The following is a 27,854-nucleotide window of genomic DNA, read 5'->3' as shown; positions in this document are numbered from 1 at the left end:
TTCTGGCACGTCGTAGTTGGAACATTTGAACTGTTCCAACTTCATTTGAAGTACCATCTCTAGTGCGGCAACTTCAGATTGCAGAATGTCGACCTCATCTTGATCAAAGGCAGTTCTGTCCTACTTGTTTTCAAGCAGTTTCAGTGTGTCCGTCACGTTGGACCAATGACTTTTCATCATTGCCAGCTGCTTGACTAGTTCAATCTCACTTGAACTATCTAGGGTTTCACCTGTTGCCTCACACTGTCCGCTTGATAGCATCCATAGTTTTCATAAATATTTTATCATTAAAATATTGATGATCGCCAACTCCCAATTTTACTTGCGCATTGTTGTTAGTAGTAAATCGGACTACCAATACATCTATTGCTGATATAGATGCCTTTTCCTTGATGGCTTGCAGTATTTTGTTCTGCAGCTCTCCTTGTTCTTGCATCAATTTCACAGATCTTTCTGACAACATCTTGGGAAAACAATCACTGTGACTTTTTTGTGCTTTCTGTTTGTATTCTTTGGCGTGATCCGTTGGAGGATTTTTTGATTGGTCGCCCAGTTGACCTAGCTGTGCCTCGACTCACAGCTGATTGATCAGCCAAGGAAAAGCAAGAACACAATGTTTCACCTTATAGTCCTAGTACTTTAAGGCGTGGTCTTTTATTCTGTGTTTCTTACCACTGGTGGGGGAAACAACAGAATCACTCGAATAACCTTGCTCTTTTTACTTTGAAGCGCTGTTATTTTATTCTGTGTTTCTTACCACTGGTGGGGGAAAACAACAGAATTTCTCGAAGGACCAAAATGTTTACACTATAAACTTGTGCGTACACTTAATGAGTTCAATTCGGGTGTTTGAATCTAACTGACTCGCTGCTGCGAGAGCTGCAGTCTGCGTTGGTAAATACAGCTGAGTTTTATTCTTAAATCTATGTTTGATGCCTATGACCACGCTAATCATCTCCCACGTGGTCATATCTCTTGACACTCCGGCAATAGGCCGCTGCAATCGTACTTATCTGTAGTTGACACTGCCTCAAGAAATAGAAATTGAACGAAATCCGTTACCCCCCTTATTGTACCAACAGCATTAGCCGATGCATAGGCTTCTCTTTAAGGGAATGGAAGTAACGTAATTATGCCTTCCTCATAATTCACTTATACAAAAGATCTACCGCGGTGGTCCGCCGTATCGATTCCTCGTTAAATAAACAAACATTTCTCGACATTGCGCATCCACTCAATCTGCACCCAAAACCCAGCCACTAGGCAGGCATAGTACATAAGAATTCATTTTCCATATGTATGCTCCCGCGCAGATCAAGTAAACAACCACTAACCAAAGACACTAGAATAACAAGATGCGTAACGCCATACAAATTTTTGGAATGCGATTTTTTTGCCGTGGCTCTAGAGGTGGCTCCAGGTTCTCTCGAGATTTTGTTCGAGAGAGAAAGAGCGGAGAGCGCTACAGCAAACAGCTCTTTAATAGGCTACAGTGATAGCACACAACTGTATATGTGCACACGTACGCTCATGTATTGTAAATTTGACAAAATATGCACTTCACATTAGTAGTCCGTTGACTTTAAATCTATATTATTTTTTATCAATTGGCACCATACGAAAAATTCTTGTTTTGCATTGCCTTAACGTTATTAATATTTAAATAAAGCTTAGAAAGAGTAATAGCCGAATCATAATATCATAAAATAAATTTTAAAAACAACTTTACAGTAGAATATTTGTTATTAGAGTATTTAGCGTGCGACGTGAGAAAAATGAATAAGGCAGTGATTGTTGAGTGCTTGTGTCCGCACTTCGTGCCTCCTTTTGACTTTTGCAATAAACAGTTTTCATATTTTTATTAATTTTAATAATTTTTATTTTCTACTACGTATTATTATTTTTTATGAATTATTATTATGAAATATTATTTTTTTATTTATTAATAAAATTATTATTTTTTAATGAAATTAAAAAATAAATTTTATTTTTATTAAATATTTATTTCTCAATATAATGTCTTCTTCTCCTCCCCGTGGTGTTCCCTGGGTACCGATTATGACATAAATGACACATAATTAATTAACATAACATAATATAAATAAAATAAAAATACATAAATATAAAAATGTAAACGGTAGCTAATTCGAGCGGCGATTTTAACAAGCGAATTTAAAAAACTTTAAAATTATAATAGTCAGGGCGTGAATTTTTAATTATTATTTTATATCATCATATTGCTACGAAATTGTCCACAACCCCAAATATGTAAATTCGTTTCTTGGATCAGAACTGATTTCGGCCCGAAAATCGTCTTCTAGCACAACACGCACAAATATACGCGTTCTCGTCTCTTGTTTTTACTTACACAAGCAAGCAAATTATATTTTTAGATTTCTTATGCTCTCACCGTAAGCGAGCGGAAAGAGAGCAAATTTGGCCTTCACAAAAAAAGTGGCTGCATAGTGCCAAACGAATGTATGGCCGTTACGCATCTTGTTATTCTAGTGTCTTTGGTACATATCTGAAAACCTTAACCCTTAGCATTTGTTTGAGAGGTTGGTGTAAAGGAATGGATATCTGTGAGAAGAGGTTATAATTTGGCAAAATGGGAAAGATATATTTATTTTGCATTCCACACGGTCACACTAGATGAGGCCGAAAAGTACTTGAATATACATACTATTTATTTTTGTTGACAATAATGAAATTGACATAATGAATTGAAAAACGTGTTGTTTCAAAGTTAGTATGTGGAAAAACGATATATAAGCAACTTCATATGATATAACAAGCGAAAGTTACAAATAAGTGAAGGCAATGGCTGATTTGGAGGCAGTGTTGGCTGATGTCAGCTATTTAATGGCAATGGAAAAGTCCAAATGTACTCCAGCTGCAAGGGCAAGCAAGAAATTAAATTTACCCGACCCGAGGTATTTATTTTCATTGATAAAGTAACAATTAAATATATAATCGTAGTCTTTAATGTACCAATTCTATTAATCAATGTTTAGATATTAGTTTGCGAAATTGATCAACAGCTATTCAGGACTATAATGTTTTACAATAAACCATATATGTAACTGAAAATACGGTGCTTATGTTTCAGATCATTATCTTAGGAATGATTCATAATTTTTATACTAAAATCGTTAATATATTAAAAAACTGTATACGTATATATATGTATGTGCTTATTACCACACTAAAAACACTTTTGCGAAACTATTGCAAACCACTGCACAGAACTGCTTTAATTTCAAGCTGGATTATTTGTGAATTTATATTAAAATCGGTCACTGTTTTGCCATTTAGTTATTTTACGAGTTACGTACGTTGTAAGTTATTTATCTTAAAAGTGCAATTCCAAACCAGAGAGAATGCTATAGTCGAGTTCCCCGTCTATCAGGCACCCGTTACTCATTCATACGCAAAATTTTATCATTATTCTGGGATATCAATAGATATTGGGGAATAAAATGAACAAAATTTAAAAACTAATTCCAAGTATGTGCGTGACCGCTTCAGCGGTTTTAGGGCGTTAGAGTTGGCGCGGCAAAAAGTTTTTTTTTGCAAATTGATAGAAATTTTCAAGATTAATAAAAATGTGAAAAAATTTCAGCACATTTGTATACCCGTTACTCGTAGAGTAATCGCGTATGCTAGATTCGTTGAAATGTATGTTACCGGCAGAAGGAAGCGTTTCCTACTATATAGATTGTATATATTCTTTTATCAGGATCTTAGGAACTATAAAAGCTAGAAGGTTGAGATTCAGCATACAGATTCTAGAGACAAAGACGCAGCGCAAGTTTCTTTATTCTTTATATTCTTTATCAGGGTTCGATCTGAACATATCCATCGATCTGACCATATCCGTCTGTCCGTATGAGGGCGGAGATCTCAGGAACTTTAAAAGCTAGAAGTGTTGAGATTCAGCATACAGATTCTATACCCTAGGACGCAGCGCAATTTGACCCATGTTGCCACGTACACTCTAACGCCCACAAACCGCACAAAACTGCCACTCCCACACATATTTTTTAAAATTTTTATTTGTCTTGTAAATTTCTTCGATTTAAAAAAAATTTTTGTCACGCACTCTCTTATTACAATTAATATTCTGACTGTTTCTTTGGAACCCTTTATATATAGATGCATAAGGGGAACTATAGCATTCTATCTTGTTTGTTTATCTTTATTTTCAAAAGTCATACGGGGAATTCCAACTCCCCCTTTGTGACCTTTGCAGCTATATATTTAGCCCATTTCGGCGCGCAGGCCAAAAAAAGATAGCTATATCTAAACTTATAAATTACAACAATAGCAACAAGGGGCAATCACAAATAAAAGTTGTATAAATGTCATTGTCTACTGACCCTCCTTGAAGGAGATCGAGGATTGAGGTCCCTCGGTTGCCTTCTATTAAGCCTTATTGGTCGAGTACTGTACAGGGTTTCCTTATAATCTAGTTAAATTATTAGTGTGGTAGTTTGTTGATAAGGTTGCTGTTTTGGGAATTTCTTTTCTTTTTTTTTTTCTGTTTTGTCTTTGGATTTTTTTGTGTGGGATTTGAGCTTACGCACCGAATCAATCGTGTTCTTTTTGGTATATATTAGTGATATTGTTGTGCTAGTGTCCATATTATCGTCTGTAGTAGCTGGTTGGGAGTGTTCCGGTTTGCCAGAGGATTTTGTCGTAGCTAGTAGGTTTCCTGATTAGTTGCGATTGTTGGTAAGTTGAGTATAGCCGTGCTCTAAGCACAGGAGAGCCGACTTACTGGCCAACTGACACAAATAAACTAACGGATTTAATTGTCTTCTGTATTACAAGAAATATAACATGCGAGAACCTAACAATAAAACCATGCCTAGACCTCTTTTTCCGACCATTCCCCAATATTAATTACATTACATGGTGGGCTAGAAGAAAACGAAAACGACTCCCCTTTATTTAACCACAAAACAAATTGGAACATGTTTCGCGACATTTTGGAACAGAACATGGAAATAAATATCTATCTAAAGACAAAAAACGATCTGGACTCTGCAGTAGCATATTTAAATGACAACATCATTTATGCAGCAACGCAATCGACACCATCTATAAAAATGATCACATTAAAGAAAACTCCCGCTTTTATTAGAGACAAAATCAGACAAAAGCGTAAGCTTAGGAGGATATGGCAAAGGACTAGGAATCCAGAAGATAAAAACAAACTTAATAGAGCAACAGACGAGCTCAAGAGAACTCTCAGGGAAGACTGGCTTCAATACTACCTTAGCAAACTTGGAACTTCCTTATCTACAATCTATTCCCTGTGGAAACCGACCAATTTAAATTTACTCAACTATACACAAGCCACCTATAAAAAGAAACAACAACACATGGGCAAGATCATGGACAACGACAATGCTGAGCTTCCAAGACAAATCACCAACTTTAATTGTGCAATTAAAACTATAACAAAGGTAGAAATTAAATCTCACATAAAACAAATTAAAAACAAGAAAGCCCCCGAACATGATTTAATCGGAGGAAAAATTCTTAAAGAACTACCGGACGGTATAATCACCTATATTAGAAACTTGTTTAACGGAATCCTTCTATTGCAGTACTTTCCCAAAACTTGAAAGGTAGGCCAATTAAAGCAATTCCAAAACCAATCAAAACCGCCAATACTGTAAGCTCGTACAGACCAATCAGCTTATTACCTGTCATCTCACTAGTATTTGAAAAAGTCCTATTTAATAGAATCGAGACAATCGTAAAGCAAAAAAACTTAATACCTCCTCACCGATTCGGCTTTCGGAAGCAGCACTCGACTGTTCAACTGGTCCATCGAGTAATTAACAAAATAACAGTCGATTTTGACAAAAAGAAGTTTTCCTATGCTGTGTACTTGGATATTGCTAAAGCATTTGACAAAGTATGGCACAAAGGACTGCTGCATAAGCTAAGAATTATACCACAATATAACCTATATACCATCCTTCAAAGCTATATAACGGACAGATATTTCTATATTAAATACGACAATGAATGATCAGATATTATGCCAGTGTCAGCGGGTGTTCCCCAAGGTAGTGTGCTTGGGCCCATATTATACCTGATTTATACCTCCGATATCCCAGCGCCTGGATCAATGATTGCGACGTTCGCAGACGATACTGTGTTAATGTCGTCAAGCGCGTGCGAAACAGATTCTTCTTCTTCTCGGCAGATTCTATAGCCGAGTTCCCCAACTATCAGTTTCCTATTATTCAGCTAGTGGGAATGCGAACACGAAATGTCATCATTTTTCCGGGGTATCGATAGGTATTGGGTAATAAAAATATAAAAATTGTTTAAAAGTGTGGGCGGAACCGATTTTGGCAGTTTGTGTGGTGTAAGAGGGGTGTCGCCAAAGTGTTTTCATCAGTATTGGCGTGGAGGTTTTGTTCGGTTTGTGTGCAAAAATGGAGAGATATACAAGTCTAATAAAAATATAAGAAAAAAATATACATTTTTTCAAAAGTGTGGACGTAGCAGTTTCGGACCGATAAACTTGCGTTTCGTTTATGTCTCTAGAATTTGTCTGCTTCTAGCTTTCATAGTTCATGAGATCACGACGTTCATACGGACAGACAGGGCCAGATATACTATATATAGTCGTAAACTCTTCCTTCTTCCTGTTCTTCCTGTACTTTTCAACGAATCTACTATACCCCTATGTGTAACGGTAAAAAAAATAGGAATGACAATAATTTCGTTGTTTTAATAATAAAATCGATTCTTATTTGGTATATTTTATTATATCACAATTATATCACAAATAGTTAAAATATCGATGTCTGCCTTACCTTCATTATTTGAGCGAACCTAACCCGGAATATGCTTTGAAGTTCAGAGAGAAAATTAGAAGCAATTGGTTCAGCGGCTTAACATCATCGACCAGAAGATCTGCGGGCAAGCTTCAGAAGGAAATCACCGAAATATGGTCGACCGCGGGCGGCTCGATACTGAGGGGGTTAATTAAAGTGAACTCAGACATTGACTAACTCCTAAATTCAATCGAGTGTCCGAAGACGAGCTACAATCGAATCGCTACAATTGCAAATCTGTTTGTCTTATGTTCGTTTTAAGTCGGAAAAGGTATCCAGTTCAATTTTTATATTAAGATAACAATAATAATAGCTCCGATGCCAATACTTAAGTCTGACTCAAATAGGGTAGTTCCCTCTCTCCATAAAATAAACTGATAACATATATTACTATCAACTGTCGCAGCAGCTCAGCAGATACCTTTTCATATCACCGACGTGGTAGTTTCGTTGTCAAAAGCTTTTCGATTTCGAGATTACATGTAGGTAGGAGGTAGAAAACTGAAAACAGACAATATATTAGCTATATATTAGATATATATATTAATATCAACCCTTTGAAAATTCGAAATTTTTTTAAATCATTGCTACCGCTTATTAAATTAACATATACAAATTTTAAGTATACTGTAGCCAAATGAGGATTTTATCGTTGCTAATTTGAGTGTATAGTCATCATATTTTTTATTTCAGTGTTAGAAGTGTTATGTATAAATATTTGGAAAAAGAAGGCGAACTGAATTTTCATAAAATATTTAACGAAGTTTTGGGTAAGTATGCGTGTACATATGTAATTTAAAATATTTCTAACTATGATAAATTATTCACAGGCTATTTGTTGTTTAAAGACTTTTGTGAAAACGACTCAGAAGAACCTATACAGCAACTTAAGTTTTTTGAACAGGTACGGTAGCTTTTCCTTATTTAAACTTGTGTTAACTTTTGTTATATTTAGATAAAACTCTTTGAAAAAACAGAATGTTATGATGAGCGAAAAAAAATGGCAAGGGATATTTATGACAATTTTATAATGGAGGAAATGCTGTCGCACACCTATGCAAGTAACCTATAATCAAAATTGCTCAAATTTAATTTCTCAACTTATATTTATAGGAATACTCCAAACATGCTGTTGCGAGTGTACAAAAATATTTATTAAAAAATGAGGTCCCGGTTGACTTATTTGAAGTAAGCTATTTTATTAAAGCAATATACAATACAATAATTCTATGGATGGTTTTTGGGTGATATTTTTATGTTAACCGTTGTAGGAATAATTCAGAACTTATTAAAAACAAAAATCACAGAAAACGCTATAGTCGAGTTTCTCGACTATCAATGACCTCTTACGCAACTAACGCTATTCTTTTTGGCATTTCGATAGAAATTGGTACAAAAAAAAAAAAAGTTGAAAAATATGAAAAAAAAAAATAGAAAAGTGTGGTCGTGGGGGTTATGGGGGGTGAGTAGGAGTGGATGTGGAAAAAAAATGTATGGTATAATATGGTATGGTATAAATGAAGCAAGAGAGAATGCTATTGTCGAGTTTCCCTACTACCAGATAACCGTTACTAAACTACTGGGAATGCGAACGCAAGATTTCATCATTTTTCTGGGAGAAAAAAATTAAAAATTGTTTTAAAGTGTGGGCGTACCGTTTTGGTCAGAAACATTTTTCACAAGTGTGGGAGTTGCAGTTTTGGGAGGTTTTAGGGCGCTTTTTTGGGCGTGGCAAAAAGTTTTTTGGCAAATCGATAGTAATGTATAAGACTAAGAAAACTATGAAAAAATATCGAAAAGTTTTTTAACAATGTGGGAGTTGCAGTTTTGGGGGGTTTTAGGGCGTTGGAGTGGGCGTGGCAAAAAGATTTGGCAAATCGATATAAATTTACAAGATTACTAAAAATGTGAAAAAATATCAACACTTTTTTCAAAAGTGCGGGCGTGTCAGTTTTGTGCTGTTTGTGGGAGTGACAGCATGGATCGCTGCGTCTATAACTCTAGAATCTCTATGCTGAATCTCAACCTTCTAGCTTGTATAGTTCCTATATAGTTCCTATAGTTCATATGGACAGACTGACATGGCCAGATCGACTTAAGAATATATATCAGTATGATCAAGAATATATATACGGTATATAGTCGGAAACCCTTTCTTCTGCCTGTTATATTATTTTCAACGAATCTAGTATACCCTTCTACTCTACGAGTAACGGGTATAACAATGTTTAGAAACTTCAAAACCATTTAGCTATGGAGATAAAGAAAAATTACAAAAATTGCTAGATGAATATTTAAAAGAGGTCATTATTCAACCTAGCTAACCAGAATATGCTTCACCAACAGTTTTAGTCAAAAAGAAAATAGGATTGTATGTCTCCATGCATAGAATTTAGAAAATTAAAGAACGTGTTAATAATTTAAAAAGCTTAAATTTTTTAATCCTTTTTCAGATTAGCCCAAAACAAATTAGCGATAAGAATGGATAAATGTGAGTTCCTCCAGAAAAATATAAAGTATTTAGGATTCATTATAAATGGCGAAGGCATTAGAGGTGATGATAAAGGGATAGGTACCATACAACATTTTCCAGTTCCATTCAAGATAAAATCCTTTCAAGGTTTCATAAGTTTATGCTCATACTTCCATAGATTCATAAATATTTTTCAACATTTGCGAAACCATTATATGATCTGTTGAGAAAAGATAAAATTTAAAACTAATTAAGTTAAGGAAAAGATAGTGCAGGCATCCGTTTTAGCCGTTTATAACTTCAATGACAAAATAGAACCGCACTGTGATGCAAAAGCTCTTGGTTTCGGTGCTGAATTTTGTCAAAATTTTTTTTTCGAAGCGAACAGCCGTCACTGAGACAGAATATCACAGTTTTGAACTGGAAACAATGGCAATTATTAACCCACTGCGAAGATTTAGAATGTATTATCAAATTTTGAGGTATAAGCTAGCATTAATCAATAAAAATGTATATCCAGCTAACTCACAAATACGTACACAAACGCGTTGTTCGGTGTCGAGTTCTTTAACGGAAAGGTCGAATAAAGCCAAATTGATCAAGACAGCGTTCACAAACGTCAAACTGTGGAGGGATGTGTTCATGTAGTGGTCATTGGTAAGGCGTATTCGTTACATGATATGTCAATGTGACTGGGAATCTATATAGGTTTAAATTTTGCGAAATGGTGGTTAGAGACAAGTTTTCTTATGGTTGATGGATAGTATGAGTTGTTGTGAGGGTAAGGGATTTAGAATGGACAGGCAATCGGAGCAGATAGCATGTTTAGCTGGGGTTTTTGTGCAATCTTAACTGATTCTTTTCTGGATATTATTTCTCTTAAAAGGACTGAGGAGTAGGGCCGAAGAATATCTAAATGGATTTTTCTGGTTTCGCTTGTTAAACTTTAGCTTACTATTCTCTCTATCTGTGTAAAGGAATTTTTGGTTGGAAATAGAATTTAGGGATTGAAAGTGTAGTTTGATTGTTGTGGAGGGTGTGCTGGATTTGTTGTATTATATAGAGATGTGTTGGTAGCTTTATGTATAATTCCGAAGTTAAATTTTTTACTAGGGATAGTTTTTATTGGTGAAAAGGGGACATTGAGTTTATGGCATGTGTGTATTATTCGGTCTGTAGTGTTGGGGATTTTAAATTTCTTATTGGGCGTTTTAACTAGATTTTTCAGGTAAGCGTCGTAGGAGTTTAGGTGGTTGCTGGTAATTTTCCGACAGGATTTCTATCCTGCGTTTCATAGTGTTTATTTGCGATTAAATTATTAGTTTATTCGTTGGTGCTGTTCTGAAAGCTCTTAGAGCTGGAAATAAGACCAGATTTTGCATAGTTATTATTCCATTTGTTAAGTGTTTTGGGTAAATATAAATGTCAGTTAGAGAATATCGAATTTATTATTTGATGTTGGCTCGCGGCTAGTGCACGTAACTTCGGTTCCAAAATAAAAATTTTTACAACTGCTGCTTCTTAGCGCATGACATTGCGTTGGACATGTGAGAGAGAGGAGGATCACATTAAGGTTCTACGCTTGCGGTACAATATCGAAAATTTAGTGCTTTTTGCCACTTCTTTGGTCGCAATTTCTAGGGAGAAGGTAAATCTGGGCGCATGGTCGAATTAATATCCGTTGACTTACGGTGTGACGGAAAAATTTGATTTGTCGACGTAACAGTTGGTGTTGTATTTTTTTGATGAAAAGGTGCTTTATTATTTTATTTTTAATTTTTATTTTCGAAAGGCATAGGGGGAATTTCCCCCTTTGTGACCTTGGCAACTATTACTTCAGCCCATTTCGGCGCGCAGTCTAACAAAAGTTAGCTGTATCTAAACTAAAGCAAAAAGGGGCAATCACAAATAAAAGTTGTATAAAGTTTTTTTTTGTGTGGGATTTGAGCTTACGCACCGAATCAATCGTGTTTTTTTTGGTATATATTAGTGATATTGTTGTGCTAGTGTCCATATCATCGTCTGTAGTAGCTGGTTGGGAGTGTTCCGGTTTGCCAGAGGATGTCGTCGTAGCCAGTAGGTTTCCTGATTAGTTGCGATTGTTGGTAAGTTGAGTATGATGAATTAAGTTTGGTTTGTTTTCTTGAAATCAGGTTTTGGACGTTCTTCCAGTGTTTTAAAGCACTCTGGCTGATGGAAATGGCGTTGGTCGTATAGCTTTGATGCAGTTTTGTGGTCTACTCTTTAAATTGTTTTTATGGCTACAATTTTCTTCTGTTTTAGGAATGTTGGGCAGTTTTTACCCAGAGAAAAGTATTTGCAATTTGAGCAAAATTTGGCTAGTTGCAACTGTCATCCTAAGAGTAGTGGGGTTCTGAGCGATTGTTCCATATCTTTGGGCTTTGCAGAATTTAGAAGGGTGTCCGAATTTTTGGGAATTTCTGCATTTAAGTAGTCGTGTGATGTGGGGCCATACATTGACGTGCTTATATTCATTCATCTTTGTTCAACGGTTGATGAGACCTTCACCTAGTGCGTAAGCGCATATTTTGAGCTAAGAGAAGCAAAGTATCTCAGGTCATGAGGATTCGGTCGGCAGCGGGCTGCCGTGATGGGCTACGATTCGTCAGTCTTACGCCTGACTTAACTATATTAGTAAATGAGTCAATGGCGTCCTCACGGTTTTGACTAGTGTTAATCGCAGAGTTTGGGTCCAATGTATCCTGAAAGTGATCTTTGAATCGTTCCAAGTTGTGGTATTGATAGGTGGTAGATGGTCGGAGCTCAGATCAGCAATAGCAAGCACGTATATCAACATGGATACCCAGAATACCCCTCGACTGCGCAAAGTCAAGATATCCTGGTGATTCTCTTCTGCCGTACGGATATCTCGTTGGGCCACCTGTTGTAAGCACGTTCACCTTCGAGTCTAGTATGAGATTCGCAAGCGCATGTACTCTATTTTTGCACCGTCCCGCTCCACAAAGCCAGTGGGCACATTCCAGTCACATGCGACTATGAATTTAGAACGGTGAATTTCCAGAATGACATCGAATTCGTCAAAAGTACATATGAATCACGGGGACAGTATACCGCTCCAAAATTAATAGGACCGAGTGCTGTTTCAATAGCTGCCAAAGATAGTTGCACCTTGTCAGTGTTAGTGGCTATTGGTGTAATAGGAAGTTGGAAAATGGAAGACCTGATGAGAATTACAGCCCCTCCTTTCGCGTTGCCAGCGCTCGGATTTTTGGCAGTATAAGCATCGTAACTTAATAATTTGGATGCTTCCGTCCCTGAGCAATGTGACTCGCTGATAAGCAGGACATCTATATCGTGTTGCCGCATAAAACATTCTAGTTTGTGAAGCTTCTTGGATACGCCTTGGAACTGGCGGAGAGATTTGATGCTCTCATTAAGCGACTGCAGAATTGCTTCAATGTTGTTGCTGGCAATTGTAGAGTGTTGGAGTAAGTTCCTTGATGTCCTTTGCCGGCTTGGAGCGTTGAAGGTACGCCTGGTGCTTGGTGTAGCCTAAGTAATTGGCAGGGTGTTGTTCACCACAGTTGTAACATGTGCACAGCCCTCTGGTCGGTGACACACCTTGGCAGCATGCTCTCCAGCGCATTTCACACATATGTGTGCCTTGCGACAATGTTTGGCTGTGTGGCTAAACTGCGGACAACAATGTCATTGTACTACATCAGTCCGCTTACGGAGTGGCTCAACTATCACTGTTATTCGACACAGTGTCTTGACTTCAAGGAAAAATATGATGGCAGGCTTAGCTGTGGGCGTGCCTGGCTCGCTACGCTCTAATGGCGTGTGGGCATTGAGCACGTAGGGCCTCATGATCCCACACATCGATGCACTAGCATGGACCTTGCTCACATCAGTCAACCTCGTCATTACACCTATTGGTGGCATAGGTTGCGCATTGTCGGTAGTACCGAGCTTCTCAGCAGATATAGCAGCTTGGCGGCTGCTGGACTGATTGAAATTTTCCATTACAAAGCTCGCTTTGAAGATGTTTGCGCTGCATGCTTTTTGGCAGCTAAATTTCCCAATTAAAACTTAGCATTGGGAAACGTTATAAAATGAATTTGTTGTCAAATTACGCTTAGAATAGCGGCGACAACAACAAAGGTATTTGGCTGCGAAAAAGTTCGCCAACAACTATAGAAACGAAAAGTGAGTACGTATAAATGACCGACGCTGCTGACTTCACCGACAAGGAGTCATTACTCAATGACCTTGCGGATGCAATAGTCATAGTTAGCAACGGTGCAGGAAGACTTACGACTACAAATTCTGGCACTGAAAAAACCGTGTTCCATATATTTTTGGGGTCGATGAAAGGAGTGAAGTCATTTTAGCAGAACACAACAGGGCCCACCGGTCGGCCCAAGAAAATATGAAACAGGTTCTCATAGAGTACTACTTCCTAAAAAAATCCAAACTGGCCAATGAAATTGTCAAGAACTGCAAAGCATGCGCGAGAGCTAAATATGATAGGCATCCGAAGAAACAAGAGATTGGCGAGTCACCGATTCTTTCTCATGTAGGAGAAATGCTACACATAGACATTTTCTCAACGGATAAAAAATATTTTCTCACTTGCATTGACAAGTTTTCGAAATTCGCCGTCGTACAGCATGTGCCGTCAAGAAAAATTGAGGATATGAACCCGGCCATGTTACAGGTCATGAATTCTTTCCCAAAGGCCAAGGTAATTTACTGCGACAACGAGCAATCGTTAAAATCGTACACGATCACGGCCATGCTAGACAACCATTTTGGCGTCAGCATCACGAATGCGGCACCCCTTCAGTGTCTCAAACGGGCAAGTGGAACGTTTTCACAGAACTCTACTAGAGCTCGCCAGGTGACTGAAAATTGACAAGGGCATAAGTGATACTGTGGAGATAATCTTGTTAGCCACTACCAGGTATAATAAATCAATCCATTCGGTAATTGATAAGAGGCCAGTCGACGCAATACAAGAATCCACGGACGACACACAAGAACGGATTGTTGACAAAATTAAGAGTGCACAAGACGCGCTAAGGTCTAGAGAGAATGCATCTCGACAAAACAGAATCTTCGAAATGGGCGAAAAGGTTTTGGTCAAAACTAATAAAAGGCTTGGCAATAAACTCACTCCCTTGCGTGAGGAAAAACCTGGGGACCACGGTCCTCATAGAAGGAGGGGTGGTCCACAAAGACAACTTAAAATGACTCTCTCGCTTAATTTTAAGCTTTTTATTATTACTAGCCGTTTGGCAAACTTCCATTTAATAGACATTAAGTACGTTGCCAAAGGCACGATGTTTTAGGTTTTAGGATAAAATGAATTGGTGATGGAATAAACCTCAGCGAACAAGAAAAAGCAACTAAAAAATAAATTTCCACAGTCGCAGAATTTTCATCCTCCTCTCACGGTGATTGGTGTCAGGGCACATCACTAACTATTCACAAGCAAGGTACATCCCCATCATAAATGGAGAGATCCTGGTGTGGGAGAAACTCGCGTACGTGACCCACTCGGCAAATCTTTCGGAATACATGCTCGTAATAGAAGAAACAAGCAGCATGAACGAGATGTTTCCACAGTCTCACATGGGGAAGTTGCTAGAAGTGGACACCTCGCACCTTCGGGACACGCTGGATTCGTTAAGAGTCCACCACATAATCGCAAGAAGTTTAGATTTTCTGGGCTCAATGCTAAAGGTAGTAGCGGGGGCAGTTGACACAGTCAAACAATAGGCAAATCAAAATTAATACTATACTATACTATACTACAATTAACAAGCACTGTAAATCAAATCTTACAAACACAAATACAAAAATTGACACCGGCCATTTATATAAGACACTGTTGGCTAGGAATATAATACTAATGATGAAGTTACAAAACTTAATGTTGGCTGTATCACTGGCGGAAAAGAATATTGTCAGTCCAAATATCCTAGATCATGTAGACTTAAAATCAGTTTGGCTGAAAGAACCCATCGCATCGTCTGTAAAAATACTACAATCCTCTAACATAATACACTTCATTATCAAATTCCCCAAAATAAAATTCCGTCTCTGTGCAGTGTGACTCTCTGCTTACGCAAACACACTTAAACCGTCTATCGGGTGTTCACCACAATCCCGCCACACACGCGGGTCTTTGCTGCAATTGCGCCTTCTCCAGCCTCCTTCCGTTGTCCTGCACCTTCCGTACTCAGTTTTGTTGTTTCATCTGATCCTAGCCTAATCGTCTCTTACCCATCTTCTGCTGCCCTCTGTGCAGTAGCAATGTTAGTGCTATAAATGTTCAGTAAAATGGATTTGATAGCCTCGGAGTAATGAGTATGAGAATGAGTAACAGGGTATTGTCGTTTGGCCTATTATTTTTTTGCAGGCTAACGGCTGTATTTTGCCATAGAGCCTTAGAATAAAATGTGTGTTTTCGGAAATATCTATTACAAGGAATCTGTATCACAATGGATAGTGTCAACGACATCACCTACTAGTGTCAGACTATGTCTCGTTTTTTCGTTGAAATAGATAAAGATTTGTCTAGATGAGAAGTCTGCTTCCTCAATTATTTAATTATAGCAACAATTAACAGGTTTATCTACAGACTCTGTAGTGTACGCCAGAGAATCTTTGCTATGAATGGTGGCAATATTACAAGTACCAAGTGGCTTAAAATTACCGCTCATTGGTGGCGAAATGTTTTTAGTTTTTAGTCGGATTGTTGTGGAGATCCAAGTTATTGCGCAATTTTTATGCGACAACACAGAATCTAAGCCATGTTCGGATTTGTTCGTTGTTAGATCAAATGGTTTGTTTAAATCGGAGTACGGTAAAACTACGTCCTCTGATGCTAGCATTTTGTAGTCTTCCAAATTGGATTGGCAATAATTCAATTTTTATTTTTCTCGATCGATTTGGGCTGACTTTTCCATTTTCTTCTTTTTTAAATCTCTGTTAGATGTCTGGCAATTGCGGAAAAGCCTTTTATAAACCTAATATCATTGCCGATTTAAGGTCCAATGTTGTCAGATACTAGATTCCTGGTTTCGTAGCCGCCAGCAGTAACTTAATGTGTGTTTATTTTTATTGCCAACATTGGAGACAAAATTTATCCCTACGGCATCCCAGCTGATCAGCCAAAAATGTCTTGTTGGCTATGTGATAAAATGGTGCACACTAAGTTCGCCCTTTTTAGCGGCCGAACAAGTGATGCCCTAGCTATGAAATCGTTTATGCCGTTTATTAGCCTTAAGCTATTAGAGAAATCTCTAAAGCGCAAAAAAGCCGCTGGTGATAGGCTGCCTAACAAGATTCGGTGCAATCAGATCAATAAATTTAAAAATTATTTAAAAGTGTGGGTGTAACCGGTTTCGGCGGCATTAGGTCGTTAGAGTGGGCGTGGCAAAATGTTTTTTGGCAAGTCGATAGAAAATTACACTACTAATCAAATTATGAAGAAATATCAAAACATTTTGCAAAAGTGTGGCCGTGGCAGTTTTGGGCGGTTTTAAGGTGTTAGAATGGGCGTATCAAAATGTTTGCAATTCGATAGATATTTAAGCGACTATTAATATTACGAAAGAAAAAATCAACAATTTTTTAAAAATGTGGGCGTGTCAGTTTTAGGCGGCTTTAGGGCGTGGCAAAAAGTTATTTTTTTTAAAAATTTAAAAAAATTTACAAGACTAATTAAAATGTAAAAAAAAAACAAAAACAACACGTTGTTCATAAGTGTGGGAGTGATAGTTTTGTGCGGTTTGTGGGTGTTAGAGTGAACGTGGCAACACAACAACAACAAACTTGTGACTGGGAATCTATATAGGTTTAAATTTTGCGAAATGGTGGTTAGAGACAAGTTTTCTTATGGTTGATGGATAGTATGAGTTGTTGTGAGGGTAAGGGATTTAGAATGGACAGGCAATCGGAGCAGATAGCATGTTTAGCTGGGGTTTTTGTGCAATCTTAACTGATTCTTTTCTGGATATTATTTCTCTTAAAAGGACTGAGGAGTAGGGCCGAAGAATATCTAAATGGATTTTTCTGGTTTCGCTTGTTAAACTTTAGCTTACTATTCTCTCTATCTGTGTAAAGGAATTTTTGGTTGGAAATAGAATTTAGGGATTGAAAGTGTAGTTTGATTGTTGTGGAGGGTGTGCTGGATTTGTTGTATTATATAGAGATGTGTTGGTAGCTTTATGTATAATTCCGAAGTTAAATTTTTTACTAGGGATAGTTTTTATTGGTGAAAAGGGGACATTGAGTTTATGGCATGTGTGTATTATTCGGTCTGTAGTGTTGGGGATTTTAAATTTCTTATTGGGCGTTTTAACTAGATTTTTCAGGTAAGCGTCGTAGGAGTTTAGGTGGTTGCTGGTAATTTTCCGACAGGATTTCTATCCTGCGTTTCATAGTGTTTATTTGCGATTAAATTATTAGTTTATTCGTTGGTGCTGTTCTGAAAGCTCTTAGAGCTGGAAATAAGACCAGATTTTGCATAGTTATTATTCCATTTGTTAAGTGTTTTGGGTAAATATAAATGTCAGTTAGAGAATATCGAATTTATTATTTGATGTTGGCTCGCGGCTAGTGCACGTAACTTCGGTTCCAAAATAAAAATTTTTACAACTGCTGCTTCTTAGCGCATGACATTGCGTTGGACATGTGAGAGAGAGGAGGATCACATTAAGGTTCTACGCTTGCGGTACAATATCGAAAATTTAGTGCTTTTTGCCACTTCTTTGGTCGCAATTTCTAGGGAGAAGGTAAATCTGGGCGCATGGTCGAATTAATATCCGTTGACTTACGGTGTGACGGAAAAATTTGATTTGTCGACGTAACAGTTGGTGTTGTATTTTTTTGATGAAAAGGTGCTTTATTATTTTATTTTTAATTTTTATTTTCGAAAGGCATAGGGGGAATTTCCCCCTTTGTGACCTTGGCAACTATTACTTCAGCCCATTTCGGCGCGCAGTCTAACAAAAGTTAGCTGTATCTAAACTAAAGCAAAAAGGGGCAATCACAAATAAAAGTTGTATAAAGTTTTTTTTTGTGTGGGATTTGAGCTTACGCACCGAATCAATCGTGTTTTTTTTGGTATATATTAGTGATATTGTTGTGCTAGTGTCCATATCATCGTCTGTAGTAGCTGGTTGGGAGTGTTCCGGTTTGCCAGAGGATGTCGTCGTAGCCAGTAGGTTTCCTGATTAGTTGCGATTGTTGGTAAGTTGAGTATGATGAATTAAGTTTGGTTTGTTTTCTTGAAATCAGGTTTTGGACGTTCTTCCAGTGTTTTAAAGCACTCTGGCTGATGGAAATGGCGTTGGTCGTATAGCTTTGATGCAGTTTTGTGGTCTACTCTTTAAATTGTTTTTATGGCTACAATTTTCTTCTGTTTTAGGAATGTTGGGCAGTTTTTACCCAGAGAAAAGTATTTGCAATTTGAGCAAAATTTGGCTAGTTGCAACTGTCATCCTAAGAGTAGTGGGGTTCTGAGCGATTGTTCCATATCTTTGGGCTTTGCAGAATTTAGAAGGGTGTCCGAATTTTTGGGAATTTCTGCATTTAAGTGGTCGTGTGATGTGGGGCCATACATTGACGTGCTTATATTCATTCATCTTTGTTCAACGGTTGATGAGACCTTCACCTAGTGCGTAAGCGCATATTTTGAGCTAAGAGAAGCAAAGTATCTCAGGTCATGAGGATTCGGTCGGCAGCGGGCTGCCGTGATGGGCTACGATTCGTCAGTCTTACGCCTGACTTAACTATATTAGTAAATGAGTCAATGGCGTCCTCACGGTTTTGACTAGTGTTAATCGCAGAGTTTGGGTCCAATGTATCCTGAAAGTGATCTTTGAATCGTTCCAAGTTGTGGTATTGATAGGTGGTAGATGGTCGGAGCTCAGATCAGCAATAGCAAGCACGTATATCAACATGGATACCCAGAATACCCCTCGACTGCGCAAAGTCAAGATATCCTGGTGATTCTCTTCTGCCGTACGGATATCTCGTTGGGCCACCTGTTGTAAGCACGTTCACCTTCGAGTCTAGTATGAGATTCGCAAGCGCATGTACTCTATTTTTGCACCGTCCCGCTCCACAAAGCCAGTGGGCACATTCCAGTCACATGCGACTATGAATTTAGAACGGTGAATTTCCAGAATGACATCGAATTCGTCAAAAGTACATATGAATCACGGGGACAGTATACCGCTCCAAAATTAATAGGACCGAGTGCTGTTTCAATAGCTGCCAAAGATAGTTGCACCTTGTCAGTGTTAGTGGCTATTGGTGTAATAGGAAGTTGGAAAATGGAAGACCTGATGAGAATTACAGCCCCTCCTTTCGCGTTGCCAGCGCTCGGATTTTTGGCAGTATAAGCATCGTAACTTAATAATTTGGATGCTTCCGTCCCTGAGCAATGTGACTCGCTGATAAGCAGGACATCTATATCGTGTTGCCGCATAAAACATTCTAGTTTGTGAAGCTTCTTGGATACGCCTTGGAACTGGCGGAGAGATTTGATGCTCTCATTAAGCGACTGCAGAATTGCTTCAATGTTGTTGCTGGCAATTGTAGAGTGTTGGAGTAAGTTCCTTGATGTCCTTTGCCGGCTTGGAGCGTTGAAGGTACGCCTGGTGCTTGGTGTAGCCTAAGTAATTGGCAGGGTGTTGTTCACCACAGTTGTAACATGTGCACAGCCCTCTGGTCGGTGACACACCTTGGCAGCATGCTCTCCAGCGCATTTCACACATATGTGTGCCTTGCGACAATGTTTGGCTGTGTGGCTAAACTGCGGACAACAATGTCATTGTACTACATCAGTCCGCTTACGGAGTGGCTCAACTATCACTGTTATTCGACACAGTGTCTTGACTTCAAGGAAAAATATGATGGCAGGCTTAGCTGTGGGCGTGCCTGGCTCGCTACGCTCTAATGGCGTGTGGGCATTGAGCACGTAGGGCCTCATGATCCCACACATCGATGCACTAGCATGGACCTTGCTCACATCAGTCAACCTCGTCATTACACCTATTGGTGGCATAGGTTGCGCATTGTCGGTAGTACCGAGCTTCTCAGCAGATATAGCAGCTTGGCGGCTGCTGGACTGATTGAAATTTTCCATTACAAAGCTCGCTTTGAAGATGTTTGCGCTGCATGCTTTTTGGCAGCTAAATTTCCCAATTAAAACTTAGCATTGGGAAACGTTATAAAATGAATTTGTTGTCAAATTACGCTTAGAATAGCGGCGACAACAACAAAGGTATTTGGCTGCGAAAAAGTTCGCCAACAACTATAGAAACGAAAAGTGAGTACGTATAAATGACCGACGCTGCTGACTTCACCGACAAGGAGTCATTACTCAATGACCTTGCGGATGCAATAGTCATAGTTAGCAACGGTGCAGGAAGACTTACGACTACAAATTCTGGCACTGAAAAAACCGTGTTCCATATATTTTTGGGGTCGATGAAAGGAGTGAAGTCATTTTAGCAGAACACAACAGGGCCCACCGGTCGGCCCAAGAAAATATGAAACAGGTTCTCATAGAGTACTACTTCCTAAAAAAATCCAAACTGGCCAATGAAATTGTCAAGAACTGCAAAGCATGCGCGAGAGCTAAATATGATAGGCATCCGAAGAAACAAGAGATTGGCGAGTCACCGATTCTTTCTCATGTAGGAGAAATGCTACACATAGACATTTTCTCAACGGATAAAAAATATTTTCTCACTTGCATTGACAAGTTTTCGAAATTCGCCGTCGTACAGCATGTGCCGTCAAGAAAAATTGAGGATATGAACCCGGCCATGTTACAGGTCATGAATTCTTTCCCAAAGGCCAAGGTAATTTACTGCGACAACGAGCAATCGTTAAAATCGTACACGATCACGGCCATGCTAGACAACCATTTTGGCGTCAGCATCACGAATGCGGCACCCCTTCAGTGTCTCAAACGGGCAAGTGGAACGTTTTCACAGAACTCTACTAGAGCTCGCCAGGTGACTGAAAATTGACAAGGGCATAAGTGATACTGTGGAGATAATCTTGTTAGCCACTACCAGGTATAATAAATCAATCCATTCGGTAATTGATAAGAGGCCAGTCGACGCAATACAAGAATCCACGGACGACACACAAGAACGGATTGTTGACAAAATTAAGAGTGCACAAGACGCGCTAAGGTCTAGAGAGAATGCATCTCGACAAAACAGAATCTTCGAAATGGGCGAAAAGGTTTTGGTCAAAACTAATAAAAGGCTTGGCAATAAACTCACTCCCTTGCGTGAGGAAAAACCTGGGGACCACGGTCCTCATAGAAGGAGGGGTGGTCCACAAAGACAACTTAAAATGACTCTCTCGCTTAATTTTAAGCTTTTTATTATTACTAGCCGTTTGGCAAACTTCCATTTAATAGACATTAAGTACGTTGCCAAAGGCACGATGTTTTAGGTTTTAGGATAAAATGAATTGGTGATGGAATAAACCTCAGCGAACAAGAAAAAGCAACTAAAAAATAAATTTCCACAGTCGCAGAATTTTCATCCTCCTCTCACGGTGATTGGTGTCAGGGCACATCACTAACTATTCACAAGCAAGGTACATCCCCATCATAAATGGAGAGATCCTGGTGTGGGAGAAACTCGCGTACGTGACCCACTCGGCAAATCTTTCGGAATACATGCTCGTAATAGAAGAAACAAGCAGCATGAACGAGATGTTTCCACAGTCTCACATGGGGAAGTTGCTAGAAGTGGACACCTCGCACCTTCGGGACACGCTGGATTCGTTAAGAGTCCACCACATAATCGCAAGAAGTTTAGATTTTCTGGGCTCAATGCTAAAGGTAGTAGCGGGGGCAGTTGACACAGTCAAACAATAGGCAAATCAAAATTAATACTATACTATACTATACTACAATTAACAAGCACTGTAAATCAAATCTTACAAACACAAATACAAAAATTGACACCGGCCATTTATATAAGACACTGTTGGCTAGGAATATAATACTAATGATGAAGTTACAAAACTTAATGTTGGCTGTATCACTGGCGGAAAAGAATATTGTCAGTCCAAATATCCTAGATCATGTAGACTTAAAATCAGTTTGGCTGAAAGAACCCATCGCATCGTCTGTAAAAATACTACAATCCTCTAACATAATACACTTCATTATCAAATTCCCCAAAATAAAATTCCGTCTCTGTGCAGTGTGACTCTCTGCTTACGCAAACACACTTAAACCGTCTATCGGGTGTTCACCACAATCCCGCCACACACGCGGGTCTTTGCTGCAATTGCGCCTTCTCCAGCCTCCTTCCGTTGTCCTGCACCTTCCGTACTCAGTTTTGTTGTTTCATCTGATCCTAGCCTAATCGTCTCTTACCCATCTTCTGCTGCCCTCTGTGCAGTAGCAATGTTAGTGCTATAAATGTTCAGTAAAATGGATTTGATAGCCTCGGAGTAATGAGTATGAGAATGAGTAACAGGGTATTGTCGTTTGGCCTATTATTTTTTTGCAGGCTAACGGCTGTATTTTGCCATAGAGCCTTAGAATAAAATGTGTGTTTTCGGAAATATCTATTACAAGGAATCTGTATCACAATGGATAGTGTCAACGACATCACCTACTAGTGTCAGACTATGTCTCGTTTTTTCGTTGAAATAGATAAAGATTTGTCTAGATGAGAAGTCTGCTTCCTCAATTATTTAATTATAGCAACAATTAACAGGCTTATCTACAGACTCTGTAGTGTACGCCAGAGAATCTTTGCTATGAATGGTGGCAATATTACAAGTACCAAGTGGCTTAAAATTACCGCTCATTGGTGGCGAAATGTTTTTAGTTTTTAGTCGGATTGTTGTGGAGATCCAAGTTATTGCGCAATTTTTATGCGACAACACAGAATCTAAGCCATGTTCGGATTTGTTCGTTGTTAGATCAAATGGTTTGTTTAAATCGGAGTACGGTAAAACTACGTCCTCTGATGCTAGCATTTTGTAGTCTTCCAAATTGGATTGGCAATAATTCAATTTTTATTTTTCTCGATCGATTTGGGCTGACTTTTCCATTTTCTTCTTTTTTAAATCTCTGTTAGATGTCTGGCAATTGCGGAAAAGCCTTTTATAAACCTAATATCATTGCCGATTTAAGGTCCAATGTTGTCAGATACTAGATTCCTGGTTTCGTAGCCGCCAGCAGTAACTTAATGTGTGTTTATTTTTATTGCCAACATTGGAGACAAAATTTATCCCTACGGCATCCCAGCTGATCAGCCAAAAATGTCTTGTTGGCTATGTGATAAAATGGTGCACACTAAGTTCGCCCTTTTTAGCGGCCGAACAAGTGATGCCCTAGCTATGAAATCGTTTATGCCGTTTATTAGCCTTAAGCTATTAGAGAAATCTCTAAAGCGCAAAAAAGCCGCTGGTGATAGGCTGCCTAACAAGATTCGGTGCAATCAGATCAATAAATTTAAAAATTATTTAAAAGTGTGGGTGTAACCGGTTTCGGCGGCATTAGGTCGTTAGAGTGGGCGTGGCAAAATGTTTTTTGGCAAGTCGATAGAAAATTACACTACTAATCAAATTATGAAGAAATATCAAAACATTTTGCAAAAGTGTGGCCGTGGCAGTTTTGGGCGGTTTTAAGGTGTTAGAATGGGCGTATCAAAATGTTTGCAAGTCGATAGATATTTAAGCGACTATTAATATTACGAAAGAAAAAATCAACAATTTTTTAAAAATGTGGGCGTGTCAGTTTTAGGCGGCTTTAGGGCGTGGCAAAAAGTTATTTTTTTTAAAAATTTAAAAAAATTTACAAGACTAATTAAAATGTAAAAAAAAAACAAAAACAACACGTTGTTCATAAGTGTGGGAGTGATAGTTTTGTGCGGTTTGTGGGTGTTAGAGTGAACGTGGCAACACAACAACAACAAACTTGCGCTGCGTCCTAGTCTCTAGAATCTGTATGCTGAAACTCAACCTTCTAGCTTTTATAGTTCCTGAGATCTGGACGTTAATGCGGACGGACGGACGGACAGACAGACAGATCCTGATTGATCCATATTTGCGAGCACATTGCCTCTTCTCTTCACTGTTTGACCGCGCATAACTGAGGACAAACATACAGACAAGCGTTTAATTGTCACATTTTTAGTGCTTAAATATACAGTCTGTCGAAAAAGTTTGCGTCCGAATAACTAGAAATTGTAAAGCGGAGACGTAGTTTTACAATAAAACATGTCTCTTTCAGATGTTGATGATGGATTATTTTGATCGGAAATAACCTTAGCCAGTGAACGGTGGATAAAATTGGTACAGTCAATTTGATTTATTTAGATTTGCGCTTGCATCTGATTGACCAAATTAAAACACGGATACACGGAGTATGCGGATTTCATGTACAACTATAGACATGGACCCTGAGTTATCCTACATTGAAAAGCTGCAATACCTTAGAACCTTGGAAAACTTAGTAACGACTCAAGAAATTTCAGATTGCCTCACCATATACATGCTGCTGCACAGATTGAATGTTGGTACACAAACTTGCTGGGAGAACACAATTTCTATGGATAAAATACCCTCGTCAAAGTAATTTTATGGCTAACAGTTCTCTAATGGTTAACACTTGTGTTATTCGTACCCTTGATTCAGTTGCATCTGGTGACTTCCCGTTTTGAGCAGCTCGTTTGCGACTCGTTTAGTCCCATTTTTTCTTGTCTCGGCGAGGCAAGTGTGCTAACTAATGGATTTACAGTCGATATTTGCTTACAATCTCAAACATCTATCACCACGCTCATTACCCCAGCACAACAGCTACCCAGCATCGCCTTGAACATAGAAGACTAGAATATTTCAGCCAACACTCGGTTAGCCGATCATGCCTTCAGCAAGCCTCAGAATATAGTCTTGATGATTGGAGCATGCATGTTCTATGAATTGTTTTGCGTCGGACAGATCAATATCGTTCCTGGACTACCACTTCTTCAAAAAACTCTTCTTGGTTGGGTGGTTTCTGGTAACAAGTTTAGGCAAATTTTACGCGCAAGCTCACCGTAGATTTTTAAATCTGGAGAGCTAACTAGAGCGGCAGCATCGCATCAGAAAACAATAATCGGCCTTTATTCCTTTAACTCTGCGAATATGTTTTCGTGCATGTATTTTCTCATTGTTTTATTGTTTTAGAAGTTGGATAATACAACGACTAAGCATCGCATGGTGTTTGACGGATTTAATGAAGCGCAGGACCTGTCCTGTCATACAATCTAAGCTGTTTGACATTTTAATAAGATTTCGATCATATGCAGATGCAGATCCAGATAATTATTACCAATGCATCGTGCGGATAGACTCTCCTAAGGAGGAGTTATTGGGTTCAAGATGGACACAGTCACATATGGAACCAAGAAGGCTTCCTTCTTGTCAGTGTGGGCAATGCACCAGCTTGCTCGAGATGAAGGTTCTATCCTAATGGGTCTGCTTTGCTAGGATTTCTACATAGATGATTTAACTTCAGGTGGCACTCAATTTCTGAGGTTATAAACAAAATGCAATAAACTTCAAAGATTCTGTCCAAGACGACCTCCTGGCATAAATGATTTGTTGCTGGTAAAGAACGAGAATCTTCCCCCAATGCGTTGGCCAGGATGACATGCCTCAAGTTGTGTAAATCTTATTTAAAGATTTATCGGACCGCCTTGAGATACTGTTATCGTCAGGAATTCTCCAGAGGGGAAGGGCTTCCTTCGGTGGCTGCTCCGGGGAGCAGAAGATTATTATTTACGTTGAGAGGAACTTTCCTCTTTTAACTGCCAGCCTTGTGGTTTGGCAGAGTAATTAATAAAAATATGTTTTACGACGCTTAGTCGGAGTTGACGAGCTCCCGATCTCTTTTCTGGTAAATGCAAATTCAAACTGAAACTTAAAATGATTATTAAAGCTAACAAAGACTCGCAGCGGCCACGCAAATATGCTGTGTTTGCCGGCTGCACACGGGTTTCCGGCCCAATGCTGGGTCAGCACTTTGATATTATGTTTCATACACTGAGCCAACTGTTCTAGTTCGTTGGCTTGTGTTAACTACTCCCGCTTCAAGATTACGGCCGTTCTCGGCTGGTCCTAATTCGGCGATCATCCCGTTTAATTGGATTGCAGATCTCCGCGCTCCGATGAACCGTAGAACGGTGATGCCAATACAAATCAATGCACAACAAATCGATGCTGCGATAAATATTATGCGATGTGAATGATTGGTATCAATTTATCTCCCGAACTCTTTGATGAACTCCAAGTTACGTTCACTCAGCTGGTGAAGATAGGGGAAACCCAGAATATCTCTGTTGGCGGTGATATTCAATGATGGAGAACTAGCTACCCCTGGAGCTCGTATTTGGTCCTTGTCGTGATTTATAAAAGTGGTGTCATTTATCACGACGCGAAGGTGATGAGATGTGTGCCACGTTGATAGACTTCTGTTCCGTTGTCCACCGTGACCCTGGCTGGCCGGTCATTGATGATGATGATTCCCTCATCCACGCAGGTAAACAGGTGTAGGTCGCTTGGTTGTGACTCGCAATGCGCTAGAACGCCTGCGTGTAGTTCCCTGGCGCATGAGCTTTCCGTTGATAGTTAACAAGAGGTAGCCCCTGGTGTTGGGGTGCAGTTTTTGATTGTATGGACTTCTTCTCCACACTTTGCTACCATGTTGTCGGTTATTCGCAGCATAACCTCTTTGCAAGTGTCCGGGAAAATAGTGACCTTCTTACAAGATAATTTTATTTTGGGGAATTTCATAATGAAGTGTATTATGTTAGAGGATTGTAGTATTTTTACAGACGATGCGATGGGTTCTTTCAGCCAAACTGATTTTAAGTCTACATGATCTAGGATATTTGGACTGACAATATTCTTTTTCGCCAGTGATACAGCCAACATTAAGTTTTGTAACTTCATCATTAGTATTCTATTCCTAGCCAACAGTGTCTTATATAAATGGCTGGTGTCAATTTTTGTATTTGTGTTTGTAAGATTTGATTTACAGTGCTTGTTAATTGTAGTATAGTATAGTATAGTATAGTATTAATTTTGATTTGCCTATTGTTTGAATGTGTCAACTGCCCCCGCTACTACCTTTAGCATTGAGCCCAGAAAATCTAAACTTCTTGCGATTATGTGGTGGACTCTTAACGAATCCAGCGTGTCCCGAAGGTGCGAGGTGTCCACTTCTAGCAACTTCCCCATGTGAGACTGTGGAAACATCTCGTTCATGCTGCTTGTTTCTTCTATTACGAGCATGTATTCCGAAAGATTTGCCGAGTGGGTCACGTACGCGAGTTTCTCCCACACCAGGATCTCTCCATTTATGATGGGGATGTACCTTGCTTGTGAATAGTTAGTGATGTGCCCTGACACCAATCACCGTGAGAGGAGGATGAAAATTCTGCGACTGTGGAAATTTATTTTTTAGTTGCTTTTTCTTGTTCGCT

General features: G+C 38.9%; 1 protein-coding gene across 2 annotated transcripts in view; it reads left to right on the top strand.

Moving 5' to 3' along the window:
- The first annotated feature begins 2,652 nt into the window (after positions 1-2,652).
- Positions 2,653-27,854, top strand: part of LOC6620153 (G protein-coupled receptor kinase 1) — a 129,910-nt gene continuing 104,708 nt past the window's right edge. The window contains exons 1-5 of one of the 2 annotated variants that reach the window (XM_032722153.1): positions 2,653-2,933; positions 7,557-7,633; positions 7,694-7,767; positions 7,819-7,920; positions 7,977-8,051. In XM_032722153.1, coding sequence (XP_032578044.1) covers positions 2,821-2,933; positions 7,557-7,633; positions 7,694-7,767; positions 7,819-7,920; positions 7,977-8,051 — 441 coding nt within the window. In that variant the 5' untranslated portion in view covers positions 2,653-2,820. The remainder of the gene's footprint in view (positions 2,934-7,556; positions 7,634-7,693; positions 7,768-7,818; positions 7,921-7,976; positions 8,052-27,854) is intronic. The other variant, XM_002044321.2, reaches the window with a different exon arrangement.

This window comes from Drosophila sechellia, chromosome 3R, assembly GCF_004382195.2.
Source record: "Drosophila sechellia strain sech25 chromosome 3R, ASM438219v1, whole genome shotgun sequence".
Taxonomy (NCBI): Eukaryota; Metazoa; Arthropoda; class Insecta; order Diptera; family Drosophilidae; genus Drosophila; species Drosophila sechellia.
This window is presented reverse-complemented; position numbering and strand designations above follow the sequence as displayed.